This window comes from Protopterus annectens, chromosome 10.part0, assembly GCF_019279795.1.
Source record: "Protopterus annectens isolate FY-2018-M chromosome 10.part0, PAN1.0, whole genome shotgun sequence".
Lineage (NCBI taxonomy): Eukaryota > Metazoa > Chordata > Ceratodontiformes > Protopteridae > Protopterus > Protopterus annectens.
In genome coordinates this window covers 1,008,983,971-1,008,999,963 of record NC_056744.1, presented here as the reverse complement: position 1 = coordinate 1,008,999,963, position 15,993 = coordinate 1,008,983,971, and the positions used below count along the sequence as shown (strand labels likewise).

Genomic DNA, 15,993 nt, shown 5'->3' with positions numbered 1-15,993 from the left:
AGTTCACTAGGACAGTTGTAAAAGTATAAGTAGGATAGGCCAGATGATAGCAGTTCACATGAAAGATAATGACTATACGTTCAAGTTTGAATGGGGGGCTTCCAAGATGCCTGCACATTAAGTAACAGCTTGCTTCTAGCTCTTCCAGTGTGTGAAAACAGAAACTCAGCTGAGAAGGCCAGTAGACTTGTGTTTATGGGTCAATTTCAGGAACTGGCTAGTAAGTGCACTGCCTTGGATGGCAGGAATACAGAAATACAGAAGACCTGGGAAAAAATCAGCTACAAAAAGTGAGGAAGAAACACTGACTGGGGAAAGTTCTGCAGCTGTTCAGCAAAAAGCAATGCAACCTTCAGATATGACTTCCAGTAACCTACAGGAAGGTACAAGACAGAAGCATACAGACCTGGTTAAAATAAACAAAACACTAATGGAGTGTATCAACACAAACAGCCAAAGGCTGGAAAAAATGGAAAAAGCTTTAAACAGATATTCAGATGAGATGATAAAGCTGTAAAAATCAGAGGTAAAAGTGAAGAATAGGGTGGCTGAATAGGAAACTACTCGGGAAGAGATGTTTCAAAAAATAGAATTAGAGGACAGAGCACTTAGACAAAACCTGAGATTTTCAACTATAGCAATAAAGCTGGAATGAACAGATTGGATTTATTTTTATGAAAGCACAAATAAGCAACTGGACTGGTATTCCACAGCAGGAGTTGTTAGTTGAAGGGGTACATTGTGTGTATGCTCCAAACCTAACTGTAAGAAAGCAGATATTCAAGTTTGAATGAAGAGTAAGCTTTTCATAAAAGGTAAGAGCATTGGAGCATTTCTTGATTTATTGGGACAAATGTAGGTGGAATTGGATCTGTTGAAAAGTGGCACTTTTTGTTGTGGATCCCATAACTGCAAATTCTGTAAAAATATGAGTGAGACAGATCACATTACTTGCGCATGCATAGGAAAGAAATTTCAAAGCAAAAGGTGATATGACTGCAGTTCCGAAATGGTTGTGAACTACTCAAAATGTTTGAAATGCCCATCTTGCTATGTGGATAAGGCAATCAAGTTTAAGATAATATTTTGCCAGCACTTATATTAGTCACAGTGTCACTTGGATTGCTCTTTCAAAACATAACCTAGATAATCCAAAGCACAGCACCTTTAATTTTCAAGTTTTGACTAACCTAGATAAAACTAAACTTGATGGCAATAAAAATGCATCGTTGGAAAAAGAGAGTGGCAAATTGATTTAAATGCATACATAAAACCAGGACTCGATGCAGGCTGCTCCATTAAGAATGTCTTACAACTTAGAAGTATGAACCACAACTTTTTTAACTAATGAGGAGGAGAAACTCGCTCACAGTCCTTATCATGGTCAACAAGAAGTAGACTCCAAGAGCACATCACCATGAATGGAGGGAAGTGACCATAGTTTAGAAGGAACCAATTTGTAGAGTTTTCAGCAAGCCAGGGCATAAACTTTTCTAGCATCCTGAACAGCTACCTCTAAGTACTGTCCAGCTGACTACAGGGACACGCTTGACTCCCTGTAAAGGAATTGGCATGTTTTTTAACAGTTTTTATGCCTGCTGAAAAAGGACTTGACATTGTCTAATTTTCTAATTTTGTATTTTTCACCTGTTACTTTTTAATTGAATGTTTACTTGTTTGATTTTTTTTTGATACATCTCTGCTAATAAATTAGCTTACACACAGAAGCTCACTATCTGTGAGCAAAGGAGCTTTCTGTCAGTGTTTAATCTGACAGAAAACACCTCTCTCTCCCTCAAATTCTTAGTATTATGACTACAGAATCCCAATAAAAGCAGACACAATACTCATGGCACACGTTGTTGAAATATTTGATATGAGATGCCCTGTATAAACTGGAGCCAACCAATTCCTATTCCCCCATAAAAGACTTGGCTCCTTGCTTACTTTCCAAAAGAAGCGAAAACAAAGAAACTGATGATTTTAGTAAATAATAATGACCTGAAACACGCCTGTATTTTAGTGTGTAATTGTTGAAGCTTTTGAAAACAAGGGGATCTAGGGACCACAAACAGCCTAGGCTCTACATTCAAATTAGGTGAATTTACACACACACACAAACACACACACACTTCTGTGTGCGTATTAGGTGGATTTTTTCCTCCAACCACATACTTGCACACAAACACACTCCTTTGAGTATAGTGAAGCCGACAGCATAGCCCATGCACTGCCCCTCCGCTATAGCATTTGAAAACCCTGTTACTACTGCTTGATCTGAAGAAGTCTTGTAAATGAAAGTGCTGATGTTCATCGTGCATACAGCTGCAGTCATAACAGATGGGTTCTCCTGCCGTCAGGCGGGTCCTCTGTCGGCCAAATTCCAAAGTCTAGGTCCGGCGTCGGTTGTCGTCGCTTCTTCCCTGACGTCAGTGCGACAGGGGTATAAAGGAACCAGCCGACGCCATTTTCTTCAGTCTTTCTTGCCGCGCGGTGCCCAAAGCAGAAGCAGTTTGCAAGTGCCGGTCGGCCAGCTCCTGAGATTACGAAAATTTGGAAACCGAAGTCTTCTTGAAAGCCAAGTACTCCGTTGGGGAAACTTTTCTTGCCTCAGACCGATGTCAGACAAAGTTAATAATTTTATTTCTTGTGGGAAGCAAATACCGCATAAGGATTTCCATTCCCTCTGTATACCTTGTTTAGGCCCAGACCACGACGTCTCGGTCTGTCGCTTTTGTGCTACATTCAACAAACGCACCATTAAGCGTCGGGCGGAGTTCACCCAGCATTATTTTGGGAAAGCATTTAACTATATTATGTCTTCGGATACTGGACTCCAGTTTTGTCTAAAAAACGCAAAGATAAGGACCGACACACGAGGTCCGCGGCCTCTATTGACACCACGCCAAAGCCGACTACACATGGTCCGGTTCTCAGCGAGGCGCCTACACAGCCCCTGACTATCGATGACACTTCTTTGGCGGTGTCTCCTGTGTCCGAGGTCGCAGGCTCCTCTGCCCACACCCCGACTACAGATACCGAAGCCACTCTTGGCGTTGAAACTAAGAATGTGGACAGGTCCACCTCCACTCAAGGTGTCTTCAGACCTTCCTCTTCTTTCTCCATCAAGGCTTTCACTAAGTCTAAAGCAACCATGCACTCTAAGAGACCAGCTACACAGGGCCCATCTCCAGGCCCATGCCTAAGAAACAGATGCTTAAAATGGCTGAGGATTTAATTACTCTTATCAGAGGTTCTCAGCCCCCATCGGACAAAAGGCCCAGAGTGGAGGAAGATTCCCCCTCCTCTGATCAGGGCTCCATTATTTCAGAGCACTCTGATGATCAGGAACATTCTTACTCCCCTTTTGAAGACTCTGATGCGGAGGAGTCCATCCCTTCTGTATCCCCCCCTGAGGATTACTCATTTGGGGAAACTTTGCATACCTTAAGGGAACACTTCCACTGGGAAGGCGAAGATTATTCAGATTCCAAGAAAAGGCTTAGGGAATTTCTCTTGCTACTTCAGCACAGGCCTCTGGCTATACCTCCTGTCTTGGACATCCTAGATGATGTTTACTCGGAGGCCTGCCTTAACCCGGACCGTCTACCTCCAGCTCCAGTTAAGCCTGACAGGTACTACAGGGTTCCTGACTCGCACCAATTTCTATACAAAAGCTATGCTGCTGACCCAGAAACCATCTCACAGTGCCCCAAGGGAGTTAAGGCCTCCACTGCTAAAAATCCATTACCTTCCGAGAGAGATTCCAGATCCTTAGAAAGGTGGGGAAAAAAGGTATATACCTCGACTACCTTAACTATGAGGGCCTTAAACTGTCAGTTCCATATGCTAAAATACCAACAGTTTTTGTTATCACAATTGAAAAGTAAACTGTCACAACCTGAACAACCAGACTTAAAGGAGTTGCAGGATTTGATGCATAGCGCAGAACAAGTGGGTAAGCATACCTTACAATGTGGTTTTGATGCTCTAGAGGCCTCATGTAGTGCTGCTGTTACAGGATCAGTCATACGTAGGGATGCCTGGCTCAAGGAACAAGCCTTGCCTGATCATGTCAAAGCTAAATTACTAGACACCCCTCTTCAAAAGGATGTACTATTTGGTGCTAATGCTGAGGAGGTATTAAGGAAAATGGAGGGAAAAGGCTAAATCAATGCAAACTGTGAAAGATTTTCTACAGGTACAACCCCCACGTTTTAGTAGAAATTGGCCTTCCAAAAACTGGTCCTTTCCTGCCACGGACAGACCCCAAAGAGGCAGATACAGGCCCGAGGGCAGAGGACAATCCCAAGGATCGTTTAGAGGCAGACAATGGCAAGCTCCTACACAAAGAGGTGGTGAGGATAACTCGCATTCTTTCAGAAAGCAAACCCAATTACTTTCCCCTTTGCATGCCAAGCAAGTCTCAAATGGCAGCCCCCTTAGGAAAGCTGGCATTATTTTCAAAAAATTGGCATATTGTCACAAAGGACAAATGGATCCTGGACATTATAAACAGAGGCTACAAATTCCATTTTCACACCCTTCCAAAAATGAGAGGCATGCCAAACCTGCCACACAATCAAAGGGCAGAGGCACAAAGGCAAATTACAGATCTCATAAACATGAAAGCTATTCAAGAGGTACCTACCCACGAACAAGGTCAAGGTTTTTATTCCAGGCTATTTCTGGTACCAAGGAAGGAAAAGATTGGAGACCTATTTTGGACCTATCCATCCTAAACACATTTCTACTCGTACCAAAATTCAAGATGCTCACTCTACAGCAACTTCTTCCCATGCTGGGCAAGGAGTCTTGGCTGGTAACATTGGACCTCAAGGAGGCATACCTGCATGTCCCAATCAGACAAAATTGCAGAAGGTACCTCAGATTTCTTGCAGGTTCAACCCATTATCAATTCTCTGCATTGCCCTTTGGCTTATCTACTGCGCCCAGAGTATTCACGAAATGCCTGGCATCAGTAATTGCCTACTGCAGACTTCAAGAGATACAAATATACCCCTATTTGGATGACTGCCTGATCCAAGCGGACAGCAAGCACATTCGTCTGAAACATCTGACTTATATAATAATGTTGTTGAACTCTCTGGGATACACAGTCAACAAAAAGAAATCAAGGCTAATACCCTCTCGGAAGATAATTTTCCTGGGTGCCAATTTGGACACAAACACCCAGATGGCCTACCTCACGCCAGAGAAGCAGGGGCAACTAATTCAATACTTCCGAGCACTAGCAAATTGCACCAGGCTGACTGCAAGGAAAATCCTGCAGGCTGTGGGATTCATGGCATCTTGCATCTTACTAATCCCATGTGCAAAGCTGCATATGAGGAAACTACAGTGGTACCTGAAAATCATATGGTCTCAACACAGCCACAGTTTGGAAACAATAATACCACTAATTCCATGTCTGCAAAAGGAATTTCTGTGGTGGGCTCAAGCATGTCAAACAAACACAGGTCTTCCATTCAGCAAGCCTCAAGCAAATCAAGTCATCACAACAGACGCCTCGGACTACACCTGGGGGGGCGCACATGACAGATCGGTGCATTCAGGGCAAATGGTCCCAAAAAGAAAAGCACCTTCACATCAATCAAAAGGAAATGCTAGCAGTAATAAATGCTATTATAGCTTTCAAGGACCTTCTACAACCAGGTCAACTACTGATAAGAATGGACAACACCACAGTTATGTGGTACATAAACAAACCGGGAGGAACACATTCTTACCCCCTATGCAGACTGGCCATGTCACTTTGGAACATGGCCATGGACTTACAAATGGAACTACAAGCACAGTACTTGCCAGGCAAGGAAAACACGCTGGCAGACAACCTAAGCAGGAATATGACAGATCCACACGAATGGAAATTGCATCCAAAAGTTTTTACAGAAATAATCCAAGAATGGGGAAGGCCAGACATGGATCTCTTTGCCTCGCACAAAAATCACCAATTGACAAAATTCTGCTCAAGGATTTTCCATCCAAAGGCCTGGAGAGTGGACGCTCTCTTTCAGTTGGACATCAATGACAGTTTATGCCTTCCCACCTCTTCCTCTGCTGCCCAAAGTTCTATTGAAAACCAGAGCAGACAGACCAAAGATGATTCTCATTGCTCCGGACTGGCCAAGGCAACACTGGTACCCACTCCTGAGGAGCCTGACGCATTCCCCACCATGGACCCTGCCTCTAATGCCTCTTCTTCTGACTCAGCACAGCTTCAAAACTCTTCACAGCCAGCTAAAAACAGTCAATCTAGCTGCATGGAAGATTCCTTAGCATCACAACAGGCCCTACTCTCCAAGGAGGTGCAGGATGTCATTTTGGTGGCCAGAAGGCCATCACCTAGAAAAGCTTACTCTGCAAAATGGAAACGGTTTTGTGTCTGGAATGAGAAAAAGGGTCAGGATCCTGGAAAACTGAATTTACCTCAAATACTACAATATTTGGCTGAGCTGCTAAGCAGTGGACTTTCATTCTCCTCCATCAAAATCCATGCCTCAGCCATTTCTGCAGAATACAACACTGATCCACCTTTATTCTCTCACCCTCTCTTAAGACAGCTCCTCAGAGGGGCTAAGAATCTAAGACCTCCAAGGAAACAACCAATACCTGCTTGGGGTCTTAATTTCATTCTGGAAAAACTGACCTTGCCTCCCTTTGAGCCAGCTGCCTCATCAGATTTGCAATATTTGTCCTTGAAAACAGCTTTCCTTCTGGCTATCACCTCAGCTCGTACAGTTTCAGAACTACAGGCTCTCATGGCTGTCCAGCCTTTTATCATCTTCCATCAGGACAGAGTTTCCTTACGAACCAACCTGTCCTTTATGCCTAAAGTGGTATCCAGGGTAGCTTTAAATCAGGCCATACATTTACCTACTTTTTATCCTAATCCTCAAAACAAAGGGGAGAGATTACTACATTCCTTGGACATCCACAGACAACTGCGTTATTATTTGGACAGAACAAAGCCTTTCAGAAAGTCAGAACAGCTCTTTGTGTCCTATGCTGTAGGAGCTCAAGGAAAGTCAATTTCCAAACAGACAATCTCAAAATGGATAGCCCACTGCATACGCTTTTGCTATTCCTTTCATGGCAAAACTGTACCTACAGGCATTAGAACTCATTCCACCAGGGCCACAGCCACCTCTGCAGCTTTCCTCAGAGGAGTTCCTACCAAGGATATTTTGGAAGCAGCCACTTGGAGTTCTGTGCATACCTTCTCCAAGCACTACAACCTACCATTATACTCCAAATCTAGAGCAGGCTTTGCCACTGCAGTCTTGCAGGGCATTTTGGCTCCTCCTAGTTCCACCTAGTGCCTACCACCCCTTTCTTAGCTTTGGGATTCTACCCATCTGTTATGACTGCAGCTGTATACACGATGAACATAGTACAGTTTTGTACCTACCATAAATGTAGATGTTCGAGTGCTAATACAGCTGCAGTCCAGGTTTCCCTCCCTCCTTCCTCTCTTGGGACAGGCCTATAGGCTAACACATCCTCATACAACCTGATTGGGGTATTCATTTATGATGTATTTGCTTGCAACTACTGTATTTTGATTATATTGCACTGCATTATTACACAAATTTATGTATTGCCTTCCTTCTGGGGGCACCTGACATCTGGGGCAAAAAAACTGAAGAAAATGGCGTTGGCTGGTTCCTTTATACCCCTGTCGCACTGACGTCAGGGAAGAAGCGACGACAACCGATGCCGGACCTAGACTTTGGAATTCGGCCGACCGAGAACCCGCCTGACTGCAGGAGAACCCATCTGTTATGACTGCAGCTGTATTAGCACTCGAACATCTACATTTATGGTAGGTACAAAACTGTACTTTCGCATTTACCTTCAGTAAAGATCTGAAAAAGGAGTCTTCTTTGCTGTGGAAGTTTCATATAAATCGGAGCTCAGGAAGCTTATGCTGCTCATTCAGAATTGAACATCTGGTCATTTTCTTTCATCGGCGTTCGCTACTTCCACCTTATAAATTTCAAGTGCTTTTAGGAAGTTCAAGTTCAGAAAAAGAGATGCAAGAACAAAGGAGTCAGGATACTTGGAACTTATGTGTGGAAGATTCTCTCTTCTCGCCCATGGAGGTGATTTCCCTGAACATCCAGGAATATGCATTAAAATGCAGAGAAATTCTACTGAGCAAGGTAAACTAAACAGTAAAGAAATGACAGCTTTGTGACCAAAGTGTGCAACCAAATGATGTTTAAATTTAAATGTTAAGGGGAAATGGTGTAAGTGTACATGGAAGAATGTTTCTTTTTTTAAATCTAGTCTTAATCTGCATTTTGCATTACTTATTAACTATGATTAAAATAGGGGGAGGTCATGAATAATAATGTGTCTGAAAAACTGTGCTGTCAGCGGTGCTGGACCTGATTGTTATGTAACCATTACAGTTATTGGGCAAAGGGGCAAACTTGAAATGGATATTGTTTTGATCAGATGACAGTAAACCATTTAAACTGCACCATACATGTGGACTACATAATATATCAGCATGTGCTATTTATAGCTGGTGAAAATTAACTTTTTTTTATCAAACAAGTAACTAGTTAATTAAGTAACTAGTAAATTCTGCTGAGGAGGTGGGTTAAGTAGTACCAAAAGTTTATTCCTTTAGAAGGAAATTACGAAAGAAGTTGAGATACGTGATCCCTTAGCTGTGGTCATAATCTCTCCTACAGGGAGTCATATCAGAGTCCAAATTGGAGCAAACATTCCCCCTTCTTCTGAAGGGTGTCATCAGAGATCTATCCTTTTTCTTTGCTCTTTGCCTTATTCATCAACAGTCTCCCATCTGTCCTCACTCAATTCAGCATAATTTTATACGCTGATGACACTGTCAGATCTGATGAAGTCTCCAAGTATTTGTGATGAAAGCGCTTATCTGTATAATTTATGGGTTTGTGCAGTAAACCATTTTTTTGTGGTGTGAACTTATTGCTTCCATTACCAAAAGATCCCACACATACAACCTCATATGCATCTCACATGAGACTGCCTCCTTTCTCCCCCGTTTAATCACTCTACTGGCCAGAACTCTTCATCCTTCTCCCTCCATTTTAATCATTCCACTAACAACAACTCTTTAGTCGTAACCCCCGTCCAATTTGAGAACTCCTCCCCCTCATACTGTGATCTGCCTCTACTTTGCAAGGATACCATAGCCAGCTAAATAAATTCTTGCAAAAAGAGGTCAACTGCAAATGCTCCTAAGCAGGGCATATTACATAAAACAAATATTCTCCTCCCACAACTACTTGCTGTCAGTTTCTTCTGCATCTCTTTGACAATTTAAGACTTTATTCTAGCCATCTGTTCCTTTAACTAAACCTTTGCTGTCCGTCCGCACCTTCCTTTCCCTTTTTTTAAACTCCTTCACCCGTTTTTTGACCTCTTTTGTTTTACACACACACAAATATATTTGTATATTTATGTATATGTGTGTGTATGTATATATATATATATATATATATATATATATATATATATATATATATATATATAAAATTTAGTGAGAACCTTGGCATTTAGTACTCTAAATTTGGTCTAGGCAGTTTTATTATTGCTTTTTTTTACCATGTTGTGTATTGCCCTGAATGTTTCTCACTCATGTTTACATACTATGATTCACTCGTGTTTGTATAATTTGGTTTTCAAATGTATGTTTCTGTTTTATCTGGGCAAAGCTAAAAAGATATGTTACTTGGATAGTTAATGACTGGATTGCATAATTTACTTCTGGGCTAAGATGAGGAACTTTTTTACCATGTTGTACTTCATTGCTTGCTGCATTTGTGTGGGAGTTATGATGCAGCATTTATTTAGAAAAGAAAATTTGAGTATTGTATTCAGATAATCTCTGTTTACTTCATTGCTTTCAGAAAACTTAGTCTGACTCTGGATCCCACTGATGACACATACTTGCCAAAGAAGGTAGCGGTTTATGGAGGAGAAAGAGACAACCTGAAGTTGCTCAATGAAGTTAACATCGATGAGTAAGTTGAGCAATGTTAATTCACTGGAGTAATGTTATATATGTCACTTGCAATAGCTTCATCAGCCTTCTTAAAAGCTTTGTTGGGATGTGCCATGCCTGACTACTTTCAGGGTACCTTTTATTGTAAGGTAGTTAGTTCCAAGGGGTAAATACCCAGGGAGTAAATATCCAGTGTGTACTTTCAAAATGCTGGTTTTATTGAACTAGATTGTTTAAAAGTCTGCATTCTAAGAGGTATTCTAAGAACTGATCCCTTTTTATCTGTGTATCTTAAATTCTGTCTCTAGAAGACAGAAGGCCACTTTAATGAAGGTAAACCGTATTTATACAACTGGACTGTGACAGTTTTGATTTACACAGTCACACTATGAAACGCCAAGATACTGCTGTTTATGGAGTCATCTCATCATAATCTTATCACATGCAAGCCAGGATTAAGAACAGGAGTATACATACAGCTCAGAATGATAGCAGTAAATACTTTATATTCTCACTGAATGTTTTTCATTGTTTGTCCATCTCTGCACCCCCATCTTCTGGTGTGGACCTACCTTACATATGCTTGTTGTTGAAGTTTTGTATTTCATTATAATATCTCAGATAATGTATATGCTTTCCTGGTCCTGCATTTAAATAAAAAACTTATACATGTTTAATTGCTCAACAGTATACACAATTACCCATGTATGCTGAAAATCCATTTTAGATAAAACTTAAGGTAGTGTATGAAGAATATTTGCAGTCTTCTTGAAATTGTCCTATGCACAAAAATGACTTAATTGCTTGCAACTGAGACTAATGTAGGACTGTTACAGGAGAATATGATAATTTTGCTTGTATACAGTTCTAATTGTTTTCCTTTTCCTCTTTGATTCCTAGGACTATGGTTGGAGAGGTCTGTGTGCTAGAAGAGATGACTGTTTATATGCCTGTAATAGAAATTCGAATTCTAGAATGCAAAGGTGTGTTGAGTAGAGCTGTTACAGACCTTTTATATGGATACGGATATTGTAAAGATAGCCATCATGTTTATGAATTACAGGTTTATCTTACATCACTTAATTGTCTTTGTAGGCATGTAAGTAACAAAATGCTGTCAAAATGAGAATGCCTCTAAAGTAGCAGAGTTGGCATGTTTGCATTGTGTCAATAACTGAAACCATCCACTTGTTCTCCTTATTTAGCCCTGTTGTTCTGTCAGTGGGCATACCCTTTACTTGATTATGTTGTGTAGCTTTGTGGTATAAATTGTGACTAAAGAGCTCAATCCTTGGCTTACATTTAGCACTGCTCTAGTTGCCGTCCACAGTCTTTCCTAGGTTGTGTTATGTAGCTATATGATGAGACACAGACTAAATTAACTACATGTTGGATTTGCAGTGTTACATTATTTTGAATTAATTGGATTTGTGTAGGCTCAGCTCCTTGGCACAGAGGGATAAAGCCCCAAACTATGATACGGATAACCACATATGGATTGGCTGCCTTGGTGCTGATAGAGCCAGCAAAATGAAGCTGCATTGAGAGACTACAGCCAGTTTATCTTTCTAATGGGGAGACGGTGAGATCAACCCTTTTTTGTACAAACTTTTTACATGGGGCAGCGTCAGCAGCAGGATGGGTTAGAGCATGTACATAGGTGTACAAAACAGTGCATGGTACTGTAATGCATGCACCTTATATCTGTGAAGGGTGGGGAGAAGATTAAATCAAAAATTCCTCTTCCTTTTTGTCATCATGTGTGAGTTTAAATTTCTAAGGGCCCTTGAGTGATTTCCTGGTCTGAGGACAGTTAGGCCCCATCAGTATGTTTAGATGTCTTCACTCTGGTGGGGTGCTGAGGTGAAGCCATTCCCTTGGGTCATTGGTATGAAGATAATCTAGGCACTTGATCTCGAACAGAGAGGTTGCAGGTGAGCGATCAGACTACCTTAATGGTTGACTTGATGACTGCCCCCCCAGTTGTCTCTTACCCCAGGTGAGAATGAATGACCTGAAGACACATTCACGGTGGAGGTTGATTGGCAGACATGCAGGAAAAGGGCAAAAATGAAAGACAAATGTGGACAGCTGTGATCACAAACAAAAATATCAGCCTAATTTGTAAACTTTGAAGTCTGTTCTCCCATTTGTGCAGGTGGACATGGCAGGGCTCTGAAGTACGAGGTTCTGAAGCAATACCTTCAGTTAAAATCTCTGTAAGGCAATTTCCAAGAACCAAACTAAAGATAATTGTTTTCCTCACTTCTGCATCAGCGTGTTCTGTACTGTAGTGTTGAATCTGCTGGCGGGACACCCCCATCCCCACTCCACCCCCACCCACAGGCCTTGTACTGCTGAAGGTGAAGTTAAATTAACCCATTAGGGTTTTTACCCTAGCAGTGTAAAATTTCCATGGAAAGGAGTAAAAGCCCTTAACAATAAAGTTAAATGCTGTGACTCACATCAGGTATTTTAGAGTTCAAAGACCTTGTCTTTATATCCATAAAATGCAGTCCATTGAAATACCCGCTTGGCCTCCCCTCATCTCAGTTGTTCTCCAATTACTGTATCCTCATTTTTAAGCCTAAGTCACTGCAATACTACCTGTTGCAGTTAACTTAGGTGTATGTCATCAGCAGTCTACCAGTGTGCCTTATTATTAGGACTTGTCTTGCCTCCTGTCTTGCTGCAGTTTAGCAGATTGTTTTCCTGGTATTTACTCTACCATGTGCCAACCCACTCTGTACAGCCCTTGATACACTTGGGCTTCACTCCACTGCCCTAACGTGCCCCCTGTTCCCACCCACCCTCACTACATGTACACTTACACCTCACTTACTGCCCATCCTTTACTCCTCCTCCTATCATATAGCTAACTGCACTATCCATTAATAAACTGTTCTCATTATACCATCTCCACCCACTTCTGTTCTAAATTCTTACTTAGATTTTACTCTGCTTCCTCCCCATCAAAACCTAGCTGTACTCCACACTGTTATCACTGCTCATTGTCTCATCACACCATACTGTAATATTTTACAACGCTAACCATGCTGTTTTCCTCCTGTATCACTTTAATTTATTTACTTCCTGTCATTCCTAATATCCCCACAAGTAGTAGTAATAAATAAGCACACCTCAACCATTACTTCCTTCTCATCTATCAACCATCTTCCCACTAGGTACTCAAAAATCTGTTCAATCTTATTTCCTGTAACGCTATTCTACTGTTTTAACCCCAAAATACTTAAACAATATCAGTCCCAATGTCAAGGTAATACTTGTACTCCTCTCTGCTAAAAATGCCATAATAAACAAACCATCTTTCTCCACCATACATCAGTGTGGTGACATCTATCCCAACCCAGGTTGCAATCAAACCTATAACAAAATAATACACCCTAAAAGTTTAAAATGAATCACTCTAAACATTAGAAGCATATGCAACAAAATCACAGATTTTTTTTTGCCTGGATGACCCACCACAACAGAGATGTGGCTGAAGTCTGAAATAAGATACTGAAATATTACCCCCTGGTTGTAATATAAAGTTCAATAGAACACAAAAAAGCTGGTGGAATAGCTGTAATCTTCCAACATTTGCTCACAGTAACTCCCTATACAGGCGCAATCCCAAATTTTGGAAAAGCAGAAATCCTCATCTCATTCCTAAAACTTAATAGAGCCAATAGCATATGCATTTCTGCGCTGTATATCCCCCAGGACAGAACATTCCAATACTTGAAAACATACTATCCTGGATAGCAGATACAATCACAAATTAAATTATCCTCCTGGGTTATGTAAACATTGACTGGAAGTCCTTATCCACAAATTCAGCAGTCAACAGCATGAACCTCTTTGGATTCACTCAGCTTATTAATATACCAACAAGATATGACAAAAATAACTCCCAGAAATCTACCTGGACTGGATCCTGGTTACCGACCTATCTAATTTTACCTTCTCAGGTACACTCTGCGATACATAGGTGACCACCTGCCAGCTTATACCCATAGGAGTATTACACAATGAACAAAGGAACATAAGCGCAAAAACTTCCTGTAATCACTCCAGTTTCTCCAAGGAGTCTTTCATTGAAGCTCTGAAAGCAGTTAACTGGTCCAGCCTAAAAGACTACTGTTAAATGATGCAGTTGAATAGCCACACAGTGTACAAAAAAAATTAAAAACAGCCATACCCTATGGCTCACCAACCAATGCAAACTTCTTATGAGACCAATACAAAGCGTGGATTAACTGGCAAAATAATAAAAATGTCAAAAATTGGTAACTATTTAGACAGCTATGAAACCAAGTGAAGAAAAAAATTAATAATGAAAAGTCTTAGTATACTCACCTACAAAATAGCCATAAGCGCAATCCTAAAAATGCTGGTCCTCCATATCCTCTCTCATCAACCAAGATACAAAAAAGGATCCCATCCCATCCCATACCCAGATATTCTCCCTCTTCAAGAAGCTACCCATTTCAATACATGCTTCATAAAATACATAGCCAGCTTAACCCCAAACTCACCTAACATATCCACTTCCATGCAGCTAACTTCTACTACCCTGGACCGCAGCACATTTCCTTCATGAAATTCGCCTAACTGCAACCTCTCCAATGCACATACAGACAACTTCATCCACTTAACCTTTCAACCAGTTTCTATAACTCTCATAAAAAAGGTTTTACATAAACTAAAACTTTGTTCCTCCTCAGCTGACCACTTTACCCTGGAATACCTAAATCTAGCTGCAGATGCAATATCATACCCTATCAGCATTCTTATTAATAGGTCAGTACCAGAATCCTGTGCCCCTTACTTGTGGAAAATGGCCCATATTATCCCTACATAAAGGAGGTAATTCCACTGACATTACAAAATTCCATCCCATAGCCATCCTGTCTCCTTTCTAAAATCATTGAAAGAGGTATGTGTCAATAATTTCTCCACTATCTCTTACAAAATAAGCAAATCACCAATGCCCAACATGGATTTCGGCCAGGCCAGAGCACTTCCACTGCATTACTATCATTTACAGACACTGTCAATAAAGCTTGCAACTCTAATAAACTTGTATCTGCAGTATTTCTAGCCCTATCTAAAGCATTTGACGTAGTCTGTCACAGTAAACTCCTCAATCAGCTATCCACACTGGGTCTGTCATCTACATCTATTCAGTGGTTCTCTGCCTACCTTGCCAACAGGCAACAAGCTGTAAAATACCAAGGATCCATCTCTGCATACTTTCACACTTCCACAGGAGTCCCGCAAGGATCCTTCCTTGTCCCTCTACTGTTCAATATTTTTATCAATAACCTAAATTCATCTTCTTGTGAAGGCACTTTGATTCAGTATGCAGATGACTCTACCATCATTGCTCTTTTAATACTTTATAACTCACCTCCATGAAATCACTCAACAAGCTGTCACCTCTATTGAAACTTGACTTATAAGAGCACAGTTCCTACTTTACCCCCCAAAACTCGCACTCCTAACAGAGCATCTTTTAAAATTTTCTCTGCAGATGGCACTGAAATCAAATTAGTCCTCCATACCAAACTGTTAGGAGTCATAATAGATGATAATCTTAAATTTGACCTCCACATCGAAAGCAATATCAAGAAAGCCCATCAAAAACTAGGCATGCTGTACAGAAACAAACAATGTGAAGTTGTTAAATCTCGCCGTTTATTCTCACTGATGGGTCCGGAGCCGATACTCTGCTCCGACACGGCCGATAGCAAAGCTCAAGGTTTGCCAGTAGTTCGAGACCAAGCCCCATCCCACAATGCACTGCTGGAATTACCTCAGATCTAGTTTGCCACGGCAAGAGAGATCTCGGTGATCTAACTAGCTCAGACCACTTGTGAGAAAAAAAACAGCAAGTTTTTATAAAAAAATCTTTCTTTTTGTCTTAGATATTTTCATATAGATAGTTGTGTGTTAGTGTTAAAAAT

The 15,993-nt window shown here is 41.0% G+C and overlaps 1 protein-coding gene across 1 annotated transcript in view; it reads left to right on the top strand.

The window, feature by feature from the left end:
* Window positions 1-15,993, top strand: part of HECTD3 (HECT domain E3 ubiquitin protein ligase 3) — a 1,089,315-nt gene that overhangs the window by 271,528 nt on the left and 801,794 nt on the right. The window contains exons 7-8 of the mRNA XM_044085764.1: window positions 9,927-10,040; window positions 10,922-11,004. Of these exons, the coding sequence (XP_043941699.1) occupies window positions 9,927-10,040; window positions 10,922-11,004 (197 nt within the window). The remainder of the gene's footprint in view (window positions 1-9,926; window positions 10,041-10,921; window positions 11,005-15,993) is intronic.